The following is a 17,874-nucleotide window of genomic DNA, read 5'->3' on the forward strand; positions in this document are numbered from 1 at the left end:
AAAAATATAATGTAAATAAATAAAAAGCTTGTTGCATATCTGCAACTGTGGGTGCTACAAGGTTAATAACTCACTGGGGCTGCTGGTGTCTCGTGTTTTTGTTTCCAGGCCCTGGTGTTTGATTTCGGCAGCGAGGTGTATCTGTGGCATGGTCAGGATGTTTCCCTCAGGAGGAGGAATGTTGCTCTGCAGCTTACTCACCAAGTGTGGGTCGGACCGTATGACTACAGCAACTGTCGAGTCAACCCACTGGATCCCACTCAGCGTAACCCCAGCATTCAGCTGTGCGTCCACACTGCAGGCAATGAAATAAGTAAAAGTATTAGCGCAGACTTAACACTGAAAAATAACACTAAATTCTTCATAATATAAGTCGGTGTCTGTTTTTCCTCACCGAACACAGTTGTGTTATGCCCCTGAATGTGAAATGAAATCACTCTAAAATCCACTGCAGCCTCGGACTGATACTGTAGGGATAAAATGTTCTGTTATTTCACAGTTTGCAGCAGATAGCAGTGTTTTCTCATGCTGTGAAATCCCTGCATGCTGCCAGCTGTCTGCCTACTGACACACAACAGCTGGCAAAAGACAGTTGTTAAAAAAACAAAACAAGTGGACGAAAACCGCAAGGGAATGTTTAAAAAAATAAAATAAAAAGATGAATTCACTGGAAAAAATCTAAATCTTACCAAGTATATTTGTCTCATTGTGTATCTCATTACACTTAATATAAGACACAACTGCCTAACAAGTACCATTTCAGCCAGATATAGGGACTTGTTTTAATACAATACATCTTGAATATCTTGTTAAGTGAAAAAGTCTTGAAAACAAATTGTTTTGAGTCACATATCATATGAAACAAGCTTTTTTAAAAAAAATTTTAAGAGGTTTTTAAGCTAATTTCAAGATCACTTTTAACTCAAAAGTCCTAAATATCACATCTTATTTCAAGAAATCTTGACAAGCCGATTTTCACTAGTTCCATTGGCAGATTTCTTTGCTTATTTCAAGCAAAAACGTCTTGTATTTGTTGTTTTTTTTACTTATTTTTGGAGGGGCATTTTTTCCAGTGTTCGCTATGTATTTGCTGCCAAGACGGCACAAAACTAAGAATAGGATCACGCAGCAAACAACTGGAACTTTTAGTGTAATAAACAGCTGGTGGAGCATTTCACAACTAATTCTGTTAAAGGGCAACGGGTCAGTAACATGACTTGGAATAAAAAAAGCTCCCTAAAGAGGCAGAGTATGTCTGAGGAGCGAAAGACTATGTAGAAATACTTTTCTCAGTGTGACATTTGGGGATTGCATCATAGAAAGCTTAATAAAAACAGAAAACGTGTTCATGCTGACTAATCTCTCTGGCAGCACTGCATTATAAAAAGACACAATTTTGCAATAGAAACCACTATAGGCTTAGAATTATCTCTGAGAACACAATTTGTTGCTGCATCCACACATTTAAGTTCAAAGATCCTGATCCGTTGAACAGCTGAAGTCCTGTATCAGGCGAGGATTGGTCAACATTCATCTCTAGCTGAGCTCCAAACACTGGCAGAGTGGCAATAAAAAGAGAGGTTATGTAACAGAGAGGCAAAATAAAGAAGATGTCTCGCTTTTACACATTTGATATGTTGTTTTAGGGTTAAAATGATTCAGTTTACAGTCTACGATTATGTTCACACTAATATATGGTGTCACAATGTTGTCCTCAGGAGGGGAGAAGGCCGTCCCAGCTGGGCTCTGCTCGCCGTGGTGTCTGAGCACAGCGAGACGTCTCTGTTCAGGGAGAAGTTTCAGGGCTGGACGTGCGGAGGTGGCGGCGCAGATGAAGACGCTCCATTGAGGGATGAAACAAAGGTTAATCTCACAGTTGGGTGGTTCAGAGTGCCATGCTGCAAACACATTATTCACAGATCTAGACCGGCCACCTTCACAGTTATTTCACCGCTGGGGAAAGCAACAGACTGTGGGAAAGTCTGTCCATCTCAAACATGATTCGGGGACAAAACCAGACATTTCTCCAAACTTGACTGCCTTGAAATATTAGAATAATCCAGAATACAACATATTGCTGATAACAGATCAGATCAGTTGTAGTTCTGTCTGTTGTCTCTCCTCATAGTCGACCCCGCCTGAGTCTCCATCATTAGACCTCCTGAATCCCTGCGATGCCAAAGCTCTCGTGCTGGGTGAGCTGATGGAAGGGGACAGCGGTGTCAGCACTGTGCTGGCAGGGGTCGACGTCCAGAGAGGTCGCGGCGTCATCACCCTGGAGGCGGGGCATCAGATGGAGCTGAACACCGTTGCCGTGGACACATGGCACGTTCAGGACTTTGATGACAGTGAAGTCCCAGTGGAGAGCACCGGGCAGCTTCATGAAGGAGACTCCTACGTCGTCCGCTGGACCTACAGCATCAACGCTGTCGGTCAGTGAGCGTCATCATCGTGTTTCACATTCCATGAAGTAGGAACTGTCAATACTGGCTTTGTAATCTGATCTGCCTGTTGTAGATGATATAATCAGCCCGGATGAGGATGGGAGGACTCCAGGATCGAAGGAAAACACTGCCTTCTTCTTGTGGCGAGGCCGACAGTCCAGCGCCAGTGGACGGGACACGGCGTCTTTCCTGTCCATCGGGATGAACAACCATGAAGAGTCACAGGTAGGGCTGGGCAACGATTAAAATGTTTAATCTAATTAATCACATGATTTCCCTAAATGATTCCCAAAAATGAATCCAAAAGTAGTGTATAGCTTTTAGCATTTAGTTTTATTTTAAATGTGCTGCCATATGAATGAAAGTGCCATAACATTTGTTGTGCAAACACACTTTTAACATCAGCATCTTTCTGTAGTTTTTATGTAGAAGCCTCGCTCCACTGTCTGTTTCCTTGAATGACTTGCTGCTATCAGTTGTGTGTTTTGCCTTTAAGTGATATTTTAGACTGGAACTACTACGCTGAGAAGACAATTCAACTTGGCAGTGTTTACAGATGACTTTGGTTCTGTCGACTCCGCCGTCTGGAAGAACTTTAAAATGAAAATGGCCGAGTAAAAGTTCCGTACCCTTCTCCATGTTTGGTGGATTCGCCGATTACTTTCTTTTCCTGTTCCACAGCAGACAGCAACAGACTTTTACAAAATAAAAGCCTGTGAGCAACAGACTTTTACAATAATAAAATGAATAATAAAACAGGGGTGGTCCGTGGCGCCCCATGTACAAGAGGCTGTAGGCTACAGCCCTGTGCTGCATGTCGTTCCCCCTCTCTCTGCCCCCTGCTTCCTGTCTCTCTGAACTTTCTTATCCATTAAAGGCACAAAAGCCCCCCCCCCCCATTTTTTTTTTAATTAAAAAAAAAAAAAAGAAAAAAAATCTGCGTTAATGCGCGATAAAATATTTAGCGACGTTAAGTAATTAACGAGTTAACGCGATAATAATGAGTTAACTCGCCCAGCCCTAGTCACAGGTACGTTTATTGTCTACTCATGCACAGCTGCAGCATACAGTAATGCCAGTGAAGGTCTGAATGAGCAGTAAATGTGGAAAAATTTTCACTTTGGTGCTTTCTTGTGAAACATTAAAGTTTAGTGTAACTTCATATTGTACAGAACTTACATACCATCGCTATACATAAAGAGAAGTGCAAGAAAATATAGTTTTTCATTGGAAAAAATGTTCATTGGAACATTTTATAGCACTGAATGTGCAGAAAGTGTGTTCAGTGCAGTAAAAGGTTGCTTACAGCTAAATAGATCTGGGATATTTAACTGTGCAAAGGGCCTATCGTAGCTCCAGGACTCTGTCTGAATGGTACATTTTTAAACGAGCAGCGTTTCCATAACTGTTGTTTAGGGTCGTATTTCTTGTGTTGTTTGTGTAGGTGGTTGTTCCTCAGGGAAAGGAACCCCCCTGTTTCCTGCAGCTTTTCCAGGGCGGCCTGGTTATCCATAAGGGAAAGCGAGAGGAAGCTTCCACCAATGCAGGTGCAGTAAAATCTGTTTTAAGTGAGACCTCCAATTTCCACATTTCCCCATCTAAACTGACTCGCCTGTGTTTCTTGCAGCAGGGTGGCGTCTGTTCTGTGTGCGGGGGGAGCTCCCAGAGGAAGGTTTGCTCTTAGAGGTCGATTGCTGCTGCGCAGGCCTGAGGTCGCGGGGCTCTGTTGTCCTGCTGAACAGTCAGCAGAGGGAGCTGTATCTCTGGACTGGTTGCAAAGCTCACAGCAGCACCAGAGAAGTCAGCAAGAGGGCAGTGGAGCGTCTGAGTCAAATGTAAGAAACACGTTTTCCGAATGTTCTTCTGATGCAGCGCAGCTTAAGTGCTTAGCTTTCCATTTATATGTTTATATGTGTGTCAGGTGTCCACCAGAGCTGGGTCTCAGTAAAAGTAGTCCCTTGAAGGTGCATTTAGTGGAGGAAGGCTCAGAGCCTGCAGACTTCTGGTCAGCACTGGGACAGATGGACAGAAAGGCCTATGACTGCATGCTGCAAGGTGCAACATGACACAACACTTTGGGTTTCTTTCTCAACTGAGCTCAAACCACAGTAAGAGGGTAAACTTTTGTCTTCTGGTAGATCCAGGAAAGTATAACTTCACACCTCGGCTCTTCCATCTGAGTGCCTCCTCCGGAAGATTTCAGGCCAAGGAGCTCCAGAGTCGGATGCGCGTGCCAGATGTCGTGATGGCAATGCCTTTCGCCCAGGAGAGCCTGTACTCAGCACCACAACCAGGTGAAAACGCACAGGAAATGGAGAATTATTATTATTTTTTTTCATTTCAAATCCAGTTTACATAACTTGTATGGCTTATATTTAAATAAAATAGAAAGAATTAAAGTGTGTTTCTGCTTTTGAGCTTAATAATTTCTGACAAAACAAAAATTGGATTGATACGGAGCTTGCAACTTGAATTATTCATCTTAAAATTGGTAGTTTAGCACATTTTCATGCTCCGTTATCATGGACATAATACAGCTAAAATCAGAACTTACTTATCTAAAGTCTGCATTTTTCTTTACTTAATCTTTTTTTCTTCTCGCTGCTAAAACTCAAACATTAATCTAACTTAACTGAATGTGACTCCAGCTAATTGTCCAAATTTCTGCCATTTTATCATCAGCCTTGTTTCTACTTGACAACCGACTGGAGGTCTACCTGTGGCAGCGAGGTCAGCCTGAGCAGACAGAAAGCTCTGCTTCAGCCTGGAGCCTCTGGTATAATGAGAGGAAATGTGCCATGCAGACAGCGCTGCAGTACTGCAAAGGTCAGAGGAAAACGTTCACGGGGTTGTGCCTAAAAAGACAAGGCCATTAACAGCAATTTGTTGAGCTAATAAATGTGCTTTTCCCACTCTGCGTCCCAGAGCTAAACCCGAGGAGGCCCCCGCTGGCCTACCTCATTTTTGAGGGGTCAGAACCTCTCACCTTCACGAATGTCTTCCCCCGCTGGGAGAGGAGCCTCGGACCTCACACACAGGTACAAACACACGGAGTTACATCATCAGGCTTTCCATCCAGAACGGAGGCTAGTTACTGTGTAGCACACGTGTGTGAGGGTTGCTGCACATCTCCGAAGAGCACCGAGCGAGTTGTGTGACTCACCGCTTCAAACGGTTTGACTAAATATTCCTCAACATGTTCTGGTCTTTTATTTTTATCCGAGCATCACAGAAGTAAAAAACACTCTTAAAAATCAGCCAATAAAACCTGCAATGATTCTTTTTCGCTATGCCATGGAATTTGGCCCTACTTCAAAAGGTTGTGAACAGGATGAAAACAAAGCATTCATGAGGAAACGACACCAGGATCTCACTTAATAACAGCCTTAATTATTGTGGATATTTACTGCTTCCTGGCTGCATAGATCAAATCTTATACTTTGACAGATCAATATTAAATAAATCAAATCAAATTTATTTGTATAGCACATTTCAAAGTGCTTTACATAAAATAAAAGCAGCGGGGAGTGTAAGAAGCATTAAAAATACATAAAAGAGTATAAAGAGAAACAAATAGAATAATTTAAATGAATTTAAAAACAAGCAACAGTCTAGATAAATTCAAAGATATCGTGCAGATTTCATGCATAGACACATGAGAACAGAAATGTTTTTAACCTGGATTTAAAAATGTCTCCATTTGGTGAAAGTTTAATCTCCACTGGCAGTTTGTTCCACTTTTTTGCAGCATAACAGCTAAATGCTGCTTCTCCATGTTTAGTCTGGACTCTGGACTGGACCAGCTGACCTGAGTCCTTGGATCTGAGAGCTCTGCTGGGCTTATATTCTCTGAACATATCACAGATGTAAACCATCAGCAGGCTTTTAAAATCTATTCTGTGACTGACTGGAAGCCAGAGTAAAGATTTTAAAGCTGCTGCGATGTGTTCAGATCTCTTAGTCTGGGTTAAAACTCCAGCAGCAGCGTTCTGGATGAGCTGCAAATGTTTAATGCTCTTTTTGGGAAGTCCAGTTAAAAGAGAATTACCGTGTCATATTCACCTTTCACTGCATATTTGATGTGCGTCAGGGTGATCAAGGGCAAGTGAAGCTGACCTTGGTGCAGGACGCCCTGGCCCAGCTCATGAAGACCCAATACCCTCTTGAGGAGCTGCTGCGGAGTCCTTTACCCGAAGGAGTGGACCCCCAACACCTGGAGGTCTACCTTTCTGACCAGGATTTCCAGGTAAACTGATGGAGGAGGAGCAGCAGCAGCAGTGTAGAGACATATTTCAACCAGCAGGCTGCAGTGTTCTCCAGAACGTACTAATTAAAACTAATTAAAAGCTTTCAGGAAGTTTAGTTAGAGCTTCAGGATTAACGTTTTCTTTTCATAAACTGATTTCTACTAATAAATCACTGCAATTCTGTTTCAGACTATTTTGGAAATGAAGAGAGATGAATATGCCTCCCTCCCAACCTGGAAGCAAGTTGATCTGAAGAAAAGCAAAGGACTGTTTTGTTAGAGCTCAAGTAAAGGTTGAGTGATACTCCAGTATCTGGGATTCCTCCTTTGCTGTAAAAGGAGAATTACGCAGGTATATTTGCGCCATGTTGTTGCACAAAGGACTGCTCACAACGTAATAAAAAGAGAAAAAAAACACTTTTATTTATGTCAAATTAGTATGAGTGTGTATGAACTTTTTATTGGAAATGGATTTCTCTGTAGAAACCATACGGGGAAAAGCAAAAAAAAAACAAAAAAACAGTTTTCCTATGAGACATTATTGTGTCTGTACAAGTCAATAAAAGATAAGATTAAAGAGGGAATAAAAGAGAGACATCATTAACAAACCGCTGGATAGGAATGAGAAAACAAAGGAGTGCTTACAAAGAAGATCGGTCCTAATAAACAATGTAAAACAACTAAAAACAAAGGCTAAATGATTCCTCCATGATTGACAACTTTCCATGACAACACATGTGCATGCTCAGATTCGTAGTTTTTGCTTAGTTTGGATAAACTAAGATTAAAAAGAACTGCTTTTTTTTCGCCCTACTTCACGATTGTCACCTAAATGTATGATTGTGTATTTTACAATCGCTTGTCATACTACGTACACATGTTAATTTGTGTGTCAGGCTTGTTTGTACAAAGCTTTGTGCCTTGTGTACTGTTGCCTTGGCCAGTGTGTTCAGTGTTTAAGGGTACTGCCTTATTAGGGCTCTTTGGGGATTCACTATTAGCTATGCATGGATGAACAGGTAGACATGCTCCAATAACATCCCTCTGGCTCCAAAACAACACGCCATTTCTGTTTCACCTCAATCAACTCTGTTCAAAACATCATCATAACAAAGCAATACACAGACATACTCGGAACAAATTGTCAAAGCTTAATAGAAGAAAAAAAAATCTATGCAACACTGTACAATTTAGCTATAATGTAAAGGTATTTCCTTAATTGACAACAAAATTTTCTGTTTGGTTCCAGTACTGACTTTTGGAAATTTTACAGGAAAAACAAGTGCTAGAATTAGCATGCTAACATTAGCATGGTAATATTTCGCAGTTAGCATGCTAATATTTAGCATAACGTTTGGTTTTTAGCACTAAATATGAAGTGCAGCTGATGCTTATGGGTGTTCAATTTGCTTTTCAAAAGTTTAGGTATAATGCATAAATACTAAAAATTTGACTTAGTAAATAAAAAGTTAATTTACTAACAAAGTTTAAAAAAAAAAAAATCAAATTTCCTGGCATTCCCAAGATGTTGATACACCAACTGAACTTCACAGGGGTGGTAGAGTAAGAGTCAAAAGGGTTATTAACGTATTTGAGACTATATCTTCTGGGAAGCGTGAATATCTGCTCAGCATTTTGTGTCACCCCATTAACTGAGTGTTCAGTGAAAGTGGTGAACTCTAAGACTAACAATGCCATCTCTAAAACATGTTGCAAGGATGGCTTAAAACTTTCAAGATGAAGAGACAATTTATTTTCCAAAACTGGAACAAATGGGACACCAATGCGATTAAAAGAACTTGGTATGTTTCCTTTCAATCTTGTATTTTCCATTATTATCATAGCAACCACACAGATTGTAAACAAGTCCGGCTAGTCTTGCATTGGTCCACTGAGTTGGAGCTCCTTCTGGTTCACTGGCTAATGGATGTTATTTTCCTCAGAATGGATTAGCTGACTAAAGCCTCCATGTGACTGTAATGCTGGTTTGACTGGATTTAAGCCCACTGTTGGGTTAGGAAAAGTTCCCAAACACTTTTTGCTTTCAAAATATCAGTAGACCTACATACAAAAAAATACTTGTAAACAATGTGATATGAGACATCTATTTTACAAATATCTTCTGCACTCGTTGGTGCAAATATGACTTTGTCTTTTTTATGTGAAAATGAGGGGACAGTGCCAAGTTCCCACATCTATCACTACAAGCTGTTCACTGATCAGACATGTTCTTATTACTCTTGTCTGCATTATGAGTTTGAGAAGATTGCATTTTCAACAGAAAATCTGCCTGCTTATATAAACTGAGTACAGAAGTCTGTCCTGCTGCTCCTGTGTGTTTGCTTTAGATGGCCTGTTCTCTCTGAGCGTCAGGTCCATGTATGCTTCGTTCTGGTTCTGAGGCGAGCGCTGCCTCACGTAAAACCACCATGTGATCTTCTGCTGCGTGGAGCGACTGGTCGATCCAGTCCATGCTGCCGGACATGTGACAGGCGTTGCGGGTGACCAGCACCAGATGGCTGACTGAAAGAAGCAAAGCAGTGGCCCTGAGGAGGAGAAAGACAGAAAATGAGTTTAACTTAACTTAAACTTAAGTTAAAGGTGGGGTAGGGGTTCTTTTTCTGGAGCATTTTTTTTACATATTGCTTGAAATACTCTTCACACCCCCATTGCAACCAATTAATTAAAAGTTTTGACACAAATATGAAAAGTTTTAGTGGCCTCTAGAACGTACAATCTAGGAAAAACACTATCCAATCATACTGAACGGACCGTTAACGATGATTGGATACTGATGCCGTCTATCAAACTGCAATCTGCTCCTCCCTCCCCCTCCTTCCCCCTGTGCACGTACCCTGCTCCGTGAACGAATTACGCGTCCAGAAGCTTGGCAGGAAGCTAAACTAGAGCCAGCTTGGCTAGCACCTAGCATTATTAAACGTATAGTTAGCATATACTAAATACTAAATACAGCAACGATCGATGCTTGCTGTCAGAACAGCGCTCGTGCACCTTCGTGCTCGTGCGCGTTCATGTACTCTAGAGGCGTGGCTTCGGGGGAAAGTGAAGAAAAGGGTTGGGACTTTTTACCTGTGTATTTTCAAAATGCAGCTTCGCTGGACTCAAAATCCAGGATCTCCTACCCTACCTTTAACTTTAACTTAACTTGCATGCTGGACAAAAAGCCCCTATTTAAAAAAATTACAAGTTAGGCATAAACTCAGTCAGTCTGCATTTACTTTAAATTAATCACCAATTTATGACTAAAATTGTCTTAAAAGTAGGGCTGCGCGAGTTAACTCGTTATTATCGCGTTAACTTGTTAATTATTTAACGCCGATATATTTTTAAGATTTTTATTGCGCATTAACGCAGGTTTTATTTATTGTTAAAGTCTGTTGAATGCATCACATTCTCACAGTTACAGCAAACACCACGAAGCATGGAGTATTAAAATAAAAATAAACTAGCAGGTAACATCACCACTACAGGTGCTCCTCGGTCTCTGTGTGAAGCCACAGCCCTTTTACAGACAGCCGTTCCACTTCCTATTCGCCCCATTATAAAAAATTTGGCTGCAGTTCAGTTGATTTTCTCTGGGGGCGCTGGCGAGCGAGTGCAGAATGACCATTGGCCATAGGGCTGGCGCTAATAACTCAAAAAATGTCCCCGCTAGCGGCTGAAACCTGAAAATAATACTGTGATTTCTGTCAGAGGGATGTGGATTTATATCGAAAGTACAATAACCTGGGAGTTATAGCTTTCTGTTTTCTTACAGGTCTGGCATTTGCGAGTCAGTATCCGCTAGCATCTAGCTAACGGAATCTGAAGAACGCACGGCTGATTACGACCGGCTGCTTTACGGCACTCGTCCACTGTGCCAGAGTGCTACCTGGTGCCGCTAACAACAACCAAAGCTAAACCAGAGGCTAGTCAGAGAGTATGTAAAAGGGCTGTGCTGAAATCTGTAACTATTTGAGCTAACCCCTCTCTGCTAGCTCAGCGCTAGGACTGACCATGCCGTAAAGTGATGCCACATGCGTGACGTCACTCGGGATGCAATACTGACAATAAATGTGTATTTTAAACAAATCTAGTGAGTCTAAAAAATCAAACCAAGTGCCGTTTGAAAGGATAATTTATCCTGCCTTTAGGAAAATTAAAATGAAAAAATATAAAAAATTATATCCAAAGCAATGGCTGGATCTAAGGTGGATTTCATAGTACCACCATAGAGTTCGGCGTGCTCTGCACTGCTTCGTTGGCGCCCCTAGAGTGCAGTACCACCCGGAAATAGCCGCCAGTTTTCCCTCTCCTCATAATAGAGACTCTCTGGTGAAGCTCACGGAGCTAACCGGCGCTACTTCCGGTTTTACTTGTTTCAACATAAAAGCACGTATTTCAAAATAATTTTTTTTAAAAACTCCTGCGTTTACAGCCAAGTTGAATTGTCTTCTCAGCGTAGTAGTTCCAGTCTAAAATATCACTTAAAGGCAAAACACACAACTGATAGCAGCAAGTCATTCAAAGAAACAGACAGTGGAGCGAGGCTTCTACATAAAAACTACAGAAAGATGCTGATGTTAAAAGTGTGTTTGCACAACAAATGTTATGGCACTTTCATTCATATGGCAGCACATTTAAAATAAAACTAAATGCTAAAAGCTATACACTACTTTTGGATTCATTTTTGGATTCTGCGTACAAATGCGATTAATCGTGATTAATCAGGGAAATCATGTGATTAATTAGCTTAAAAATTTTAATCGTTGCCCAGTCTTCCTTAAAAGCTTAATTTTTACTGTGACACCTGAGCATTTCTTGTCCACTCTCTATCATCAGTACACCTCCCAAAAAATGATGGATAGATCAAGTCATATGGTTACTGTTTTCCAGCAGCTTTTAACACCTAATCCATCCATGGAATTGAAAGTCTTTGCATTGAGCTACCAAAGTCAGGTGAGATTACCTGGCGTCCAGGAGGATTGGATCCAGAGGGGGGTACATCGATCTCACCACGTCATCCACCCTGTGAGACGGAAGCCGATCAGTTAGAGATGTGATGATGATGTGATGAGTTGTATAAATATTTATGTTTTGGTTTTTTTTTTAACCTCGGGCTGATGCGTTTGGCCACCGTGATAATGTCACTCAAGCTGGCCGGTGCCTTGACTTTTGCTCCAGAGCCCATCGTCAGGGCAACCAGCTTTTCAGTCAAGGTGTGGCAGATCTACATGCAGAAGTGGTTGTTAGTATCTAGTAATTTACAGGCAATGACAAAGCAACAACAATTCAAATGCCATGTGATTGTTTCCTTATGAACACCAGCTGCTTAACGATAGAAATCATCATACAAAGAAATTGCTGACGCTGGTTCAGCCAATTTTTGTATTTTTTTTCAAACACAAATTCAAACTTGACTAAAGCCGTGAGTACTTTTACCTTCAGGATAGCGATGCAGTGAGAAACCAAACCACTGTTAATGACAAATTCAAAGTTAGAACTAGAAGAACTGCCAGATAAAACATCTAAATCTTATTAAAAAAATGACAAGTATTAGCCATACGAGGCATCCTCAATCCAGTCCTCGTTCTCCAGGATGGCTTCAATGTGAGGGTTAGTGATGACCACGTCATCCAGCTCCAGCTCTGACTGCTCACTCTGAGTCTCCATGGCTCCGATCAGATCTACTGTGGGCCTGTGCAGAAAGGAGGAGGCAGAGAAAGGATGGCTGAATGAAGACTACCTCTGTATTTAGGCTGGATTTGTTATAAAAACACAGGGAAATTATATTGCTGCAGTGTAAATTATAAGCAACGAGGCTTATCCGAGATTGTTAAGTTTGGCTTTAAAGTATGAAGCTGTTAGTGAGAATGAGAAGGTTTTTTCTCAGTTACGACAGTTCACAGGAGACACAACTGGTCCATAAACTTCACTTCTGAGGAGAGAGAATACTTGTTCAGGTGTTTTGAAAAGATGGCAAGGCTCTGTTCAGATAAAGTTGAGGAAAAATACATCATACTCCAGCTTATAGGATCGTGATGATGTTCAATCCCACATTCGCTCAGCAAGTGAGCCAAGATAACCACATATCAGAACAAAATCCCCCCAGAACCATCCCTGAACCTTGGCTGAAACGGTTTTGAGCCCCCCTGAGGTGGCCTTTCTCACACTTAAAAAAAAAAACGGACTAATTCCCTCAAAATACACAAGGTAGGTGTTCTCTCTCAAAGTATTTTCTGTGTCGAAGTTGAATTTCATAATGATATTTACTGGATGAAGTCGAGCAACAAAAGTTAAGTGACAATTCTAAACTACAGATTCATCTTGGGGTCTCTCTGACATGTCACTGCTTATAACACTAGGTGTTAGGACCGAACTAAGTGCCAAAACATGAGATCAATGTGACTTTATTTGCTAAATTCTTTGGTTACCTCTAGTTACATTCTTGGTAATATCTAGAGAAACTATCCATCTTAATTGCACCCATCCCTGAATTGTTGCCAAATTGTTTAATCCATTTCACAACGGATATTTTCTGCTATTTTTTTGTATATCAAATGCTAACTCTCCAAGTTGTGAATATATCATTTAAAAATGCAGTGAAAACTCCAAAGGGAAATTAAAATGGAGGATCGATAAGGCATCTAAAAATGCCAAATGAGCAATTTCAAGAGCTGATCTCAGCCTTGAGCCCTGAACAACGTGCTAGTTCAATGCAGAGGAACAAACACTCACATCTACAGTTAATTTAGCATCACCAATCAACTTAATATGCATGTGTTCAGACTGTGGCAGGAAGAACAAGCTCCACGCGGAAGCCAACCAGCAGGTTTGAACCCAGAAGCTTCTTGGTGTAACTCCAGTTTATGCATCACAGTTTTGTCCCGAGACGCCACAGATTTAACCTTCTTAAACCCAAATTGCAGCTAAAACATTGCGATTCTGAAGTATGCGGGTAAATGAAATTACAGCAGTCTTGAACAGATTTAGAGGCTTTGTTCCGATTCACTGACTTGGAGTCGAAGTGGTGCAGCAGGTCATGCGGGTGGCAGTAGCGGTGTCTGCACACCACCACCAGGGCAACGAAGGAGGCCAGAAAAATGGTGGCCAACACCCCAATAGCCATTATCACCACCGTCTCCATGGTGACTCTGACTCCTGCAGCGGCTGACGGCAGCAACTCGTCAAGAGGAAAAAAAAGTCCAATCAGTGTCGGCTGATTGTCCGAGCTCGAATTACAGATGGCCGCTCATCTGTTGAGGAGAGAAACATTTTTCAGTCTGGTTGGCTGCAACCAGAGAAGAGTGACATCATTTTTCTTTAAGAAAAATGCACCTTTAAACCAAAGAAAGAGAAGAGAATTATTGGCAATGCTTACATTTGTAAATATGGCTCACCTATAATGCACACATGAGCTCCTGTACCGTACAGATTGTTGCTAAACTGAGAAAGCAACAAATGTTAGAGTAAGGCTGTATACTACATATTGCATACTACATACTACATACTGCATACTACATACTACATACTACATACTGCATACTACATACTACATACTACATACTGCATACTACATACTGCATACTGCATACTGCATACTACATACTACATACTGCATACTACATACTACATACTACATACTGCATACTACATACTACATACTGCATACTGCATACTATATACTACATACTGCATACTACATACTACATACTGCATACTGCATACTACATACTGCATACTGCATACTACATACTACATACTGCATACTACATACTGCATACTACATACTGCATACTACATACTGCATACTACATACTATATACTACATACTATATACTACATACTGCACACTCATCGATCAGACAGTATGCAGAGCGTTTACCCACAATGCATTTCGATCCTGCCCGAGCCAAAATCAGCCAGCCTGAAGCTGATTTCTCTTAAGCTCTAAACTCTGTAAACTTTAGCAACATTTGAAACATTTTCAGGCGAGAAAGTAGTCGTTTAGATCCCCAACGTGTCGAAAACCTGCCAAAATACCGGCTATTTACAATTTTGTTCCGACAAATTCGGCGCTACTAAGGCGCCGTTTACACATACCCGGGTATTTTGAAAAACGCATATTTTCTAACCTTCGTTTGCAAAAAAAAAATAGGTGCACACAGCCCCGTTTTTAAAAAAAACCACGTTTACATTGATCCGGAGAAATACGCTATCAGGAGCTGTTAAATTACGCCAAGCCTGACATTGGCAGTGTTAGAACAATGAGAATTCCACACAAGTCAATCAGAAGCCTAATAGAGAACCGCTGACAGGAAGAACTTCCGGATCCTTTTCAAGAAGAAAATATTGCGCCAGGCTCATGTGTGTGGACTGATAGCGAGACTGAGCTACTTTTACACGTTGCGCTGGACTATAAAACTGCTAAAGCCGTGAAAAATGTCTTTGTTGTTCAATACATTGTATGACTGTAATTTTCAAAATCACACAAGCGAGTATAGCTCTCAACAACAGAAATGCTGCTAGTACCTCCATGCTTGCTAGATAAACAATGGACGGAGAGAATGGTGGTCTCACGCTAGCATCCTGCCAACATGACGGATAGGGGCGGGTCTCTGTACTATGACGACAACTCCGCATTCCAATCTGAAAACTCCGTTTTCGTCTCTTTCAACCAGTTTACACACAAACCCTAAACGGAGTTTTTAAAAAATCTCCACTTTTGCCGGAGTTTTTTTTTAGCTTCGTTTTCGGAGGAAAAAACTCCGTTTGTGTATAAACGAAAGGCACAAACGAAGGGAAAGGTCTTCGTTTTTCAAAATACCCGGGTATGTGTAAACGGCACCTAAAGCTAGCCGTAGTGAGCAACGCACTTCCGGTTATTTTCACAAAATAAAATACCCGTTGCCTTTTATCACAGGGAAAGCCATTACGATAAAATTGGTGCTTTTGTTTTGAAAACAGGAAGTGAACCTACTCTCGTTGTAGCTAGCATATCTATGGTAGCTATTTGAAACTACCATTTTGACAGGAAATGACGATCGGCGACGTCACGTTACGTTGCATCTTGGGTAGTTTGAGTATGAGTAGTAACCTCATGATGCATACCCAACATTTCAGAGAATCTAGTATGCATCCGGGAACTTAAAAAAAGTTAAAGTTAGTATGAGTAGTAGGAGAAGTATGAGTAGTAGGAGTAGTAGGAGAAGTATGCGGTTTTGAACACAGTCTTTCAACTTTATTAACGGGTCATGAAGTCAACAGCTTAAAATACTGTGTTGATTAATGATGTTTCGACTCTCTTTGAGTCGCAGCCTCAACAGAGACCAAAACAAACTGTGACCTCGCCTTAATGTTGAAGTGTTTTTGGATGATCAGCACTTTAATTAAGTGACATTTATCTTCTCTCTCGCAGTGCGCGGTATACCTGCCCTCCGCCCAGCACTCATTAACCCACCATGCTTCTCCTGGTCCCTGTGTGTGTGAGTGCAAACTGTCAGGACTGAAGCTGTCACTGCAGACAGCTCTCTGCACAGAGTTTAATTAATCTGCAATCAGGCATGACACTTAAAAAGCAGTGATACAGTTTAAGAAGGTTTTACAAGAACGTTTTACCACTGTGCGGCTACATTTCCCACATTACAACAGGGTAAAGCTGCATTTTTGCCCAGATGAATATGTGAGATCCTGCCATGGAATGTTGTAATTCCTTAATCTGATTAATTTGTGTTACGCTCGGCGTATCATACAGAGCTTTCTCCTGCCTGAGAGCTTTTCTGACTCCTTCTGAGCTTACTGCTAAGAGGACATACATCAACAGAGTATTTTGTGAAGTGCTCCTCCATAACTGCTACATTACAATTTTTATACTAAATCTTTGTCACAACCTTAAATATACTTGTAAGTGTATTCGGGACTTGTACAGAAGATGGAATATTTCCAAACTACAGTGTTATTGGTGCATCTTTCACCAAAAAAGTACCCCCTCATTGCTACATATAACATGGCATCAGTTCTCTGAATGTAAATAGCTCCTAATAAATCCCATAAATACTGACAGCATCAGCTTAGCTGGTGTTGGTTGGTTCTATTTAAAAGCTAAATGGAATCAGTAACGGGTGCAATTAGCCTATAAATGACATAATAATAATAATAATAATCCCAACATCATTTAGATGTAAATCTACAACAGTAGCCACCTACAAGTTCTTTCAGATTAGGAGAGCTTCTTTTGTATTCACTAATGTTCAACTAACTTTTAATTATTTTTCTCCATTTTCTGATTGTCTTTTTTCTTCTGAGCAACTGAACAATGAAAACACACACACACGCACACAGAAACACACACATCTACTATTTAAACTTTGCGAGCTCAGTAAATAAACTTCTAAACGACAAAATTTGCCTTGAATCAAGCGAAGAAACGTTCTTTTCCGGAGACTTACCTAAACATTTTTGTCCTTTTTGTCGACTCCTGTAGGGACACAGAGCGGTTTTCTCTCCGCCACCAGGAGCGCGGAGACGGCACCGACATCTCCAGACCTGCGGCGTGAACGCGCACAGAAGCAGCCCATTAAACGGCTGCGTGCAGGGCTCAGGGCTGACCTGAGCTGTCTATGTGCGGTGACTGATGGTCACAGTTTTTTTTTTTTTCAAAAACTTTCCCAGGACTCTCGCGAGTGCATAGACACTGGCACGCACCTCGTTGTGCGTAAAGCGCGTTCTCGCTCAGCCACAGTAGTGTACGGTGATCACTAGGTGGCGTACTCCAACTGTGCATGTGCGAGGAAGGAAGAGGGTCAAACTTCTTCTCAGTTTCTGAGGGGAAAGTAAAGTTTTAACAAAGTCTGGAACAAAACCAGGCTCCCAAACCGGATCTAAATTCGCCAAAATCTGACAAGAAGGAGCAAGTACAGTTCTTAAATACTTATTATTCTTTCTTCTTTCACTTAAATTATGTTTTACTTGGCAGATTATTCACATATACAAACAGTATTGGGTTTTATTATTGCTTTAAATTAAATAAGACAGACAACAAGCATATAAATCATAACTGCCTGTTACTACCTGCACCGAGTTTTTTATGTTCCAGAAGCAAATATTGCTGTTGGGAAAACTTAAAAAAGGTGTGTTTGATAGTAGAGTCGTACATTATGTCATAAAGACTCAGTAAAGAGTAAG

General features: G+C 41.1%; 2 protein-coding genes across 2 annotated transcripts in view; one reads left to right on the plus strand and one right to left on the minus strand.

Annotated features, from left to right (window-relative positions):
• The window catches only part of svilc (supervillin c), a 30,889-nt gene extending 23,762 nt beyond the window's left edge, over window positions 1-7,127 (plus strand). Inside the window, exons 22-33 of the mRNA XM_075453584.1 lie at window positions 109-284; window positions 1,719-1,863; window positions 2,129-2,432; window positions 2,518-2,669; window positions 3,889-3,991; window positions 4,072-4,279; window positions 4,366-4,499; window positions 4,583-4,738; window positions 5,127-5,270; window positions 5,370-5,482; window positions 6,535-6,690; window positions 6,881-7,127. Of these exons, the coding sequence (XP_075309699.1) occupies window positions 109-284; window positions 1,719-1,863; window positions 2,129-2,432; window positions 2,518-2,669; window positions 3,889-3,991; window positions 4,072-4,279; window positions 4,366-4,499; window positions 4,583-4,738; window positions 5,127-5,270; window positions 5,370-5,482; window positions 6,535-6,690; window positions 6,881-6,970 (1,881 nt within the window). The 3' untranslated portion in view covers window positions 6,971-7,127. The remainder of the gene's footprint in view (window positions 1-108; window positions 285-1,718; window positions 1,864-2,128; window positions 2,433-2,517; window positions 2,670-3,888; window positions 3,992-4,071; window positions 4,280-4,365; window positions 4,500-4,582; window positions 4,739-5,126; window positions 5,271-5,369; window positions 5,483-6,534; window positions 6,691-6,880) is intronic.
• A 1,718-nt stretch (window positions 7,128-8,845) lies between these two features.
• On the minus strand, window positions 8,846-17,291 carry tmem98 (transmembrane protein 98). Its single transcript, XM_075453715.1, has 7 exons — window positions 17,139-17,291; window positions 13,707-13,946; window positions 12,257-12,388; window positions 12,133-12,166; window positions 11,805-11,920; window positions 11,660-11,719; window positions 8,846-9,236 (listed from the first exon to the last, which is right to left on the minus strand). The coding sequence occupies exons 2-7, from the start codon at window positions 13,835-13,837 to the stop codon at window positions 9,035-9,037; spliced, it is 675 nt and encodes a 224-aa protein (XP_075309830.1). The 5' UTR covers window positions 13,838-13,946; window positions 17,139-17,291; the 3' UTR covers window positions 8,846-9,034.
• Window positions 17,292-17,874: the final 583 nt, after the last annotated feature.

The sequence above is a fragment of the Odontesthes bonariensis genome, chromosome 21 (genome assembly GCF_027942865.1).
Source record: "Odontesthes bonariensis isolate fOdoBon6 chromosome 21, fOdoBon6.hap1, whole genome shotgun sequence".
Taxonomy (NCBI): domain Eukaryota; kingdom Metazoa; phylum Chordata; class Actinopteri; order Atheriniformes; family Atherinopsidae; genus Odontesthes; species Odontesthes bonariensis.

What these genes read in the sequence shown, in the direction of transcription:
- tmem98 (XM_075453715.1), bottom strand. Translation starts at nt 13,837, where the DNA reads ATGGAGACGGTGGTGATAATGGCTATTGGGGTGTTGGCCACCATTTTT. An exon ending in ACTGCATCGCTATCCTGAAG is followed by an intron (nt 11,921 to 12,132) that starts GTAAAAGTACTC and finishes TTCTGCATGTAG; the next exon opens with ATCTGCCACACCTTGACTGA. An exon ending in GCCAAACGCATCAGCCCGAG is followed by an intron (nt 11,720 to 11,804) that starts GTTAAAAAAAAA and finishes TCCGTCTCACAG; the next exon opens with GGTGGATGACGTGGTGAGAT.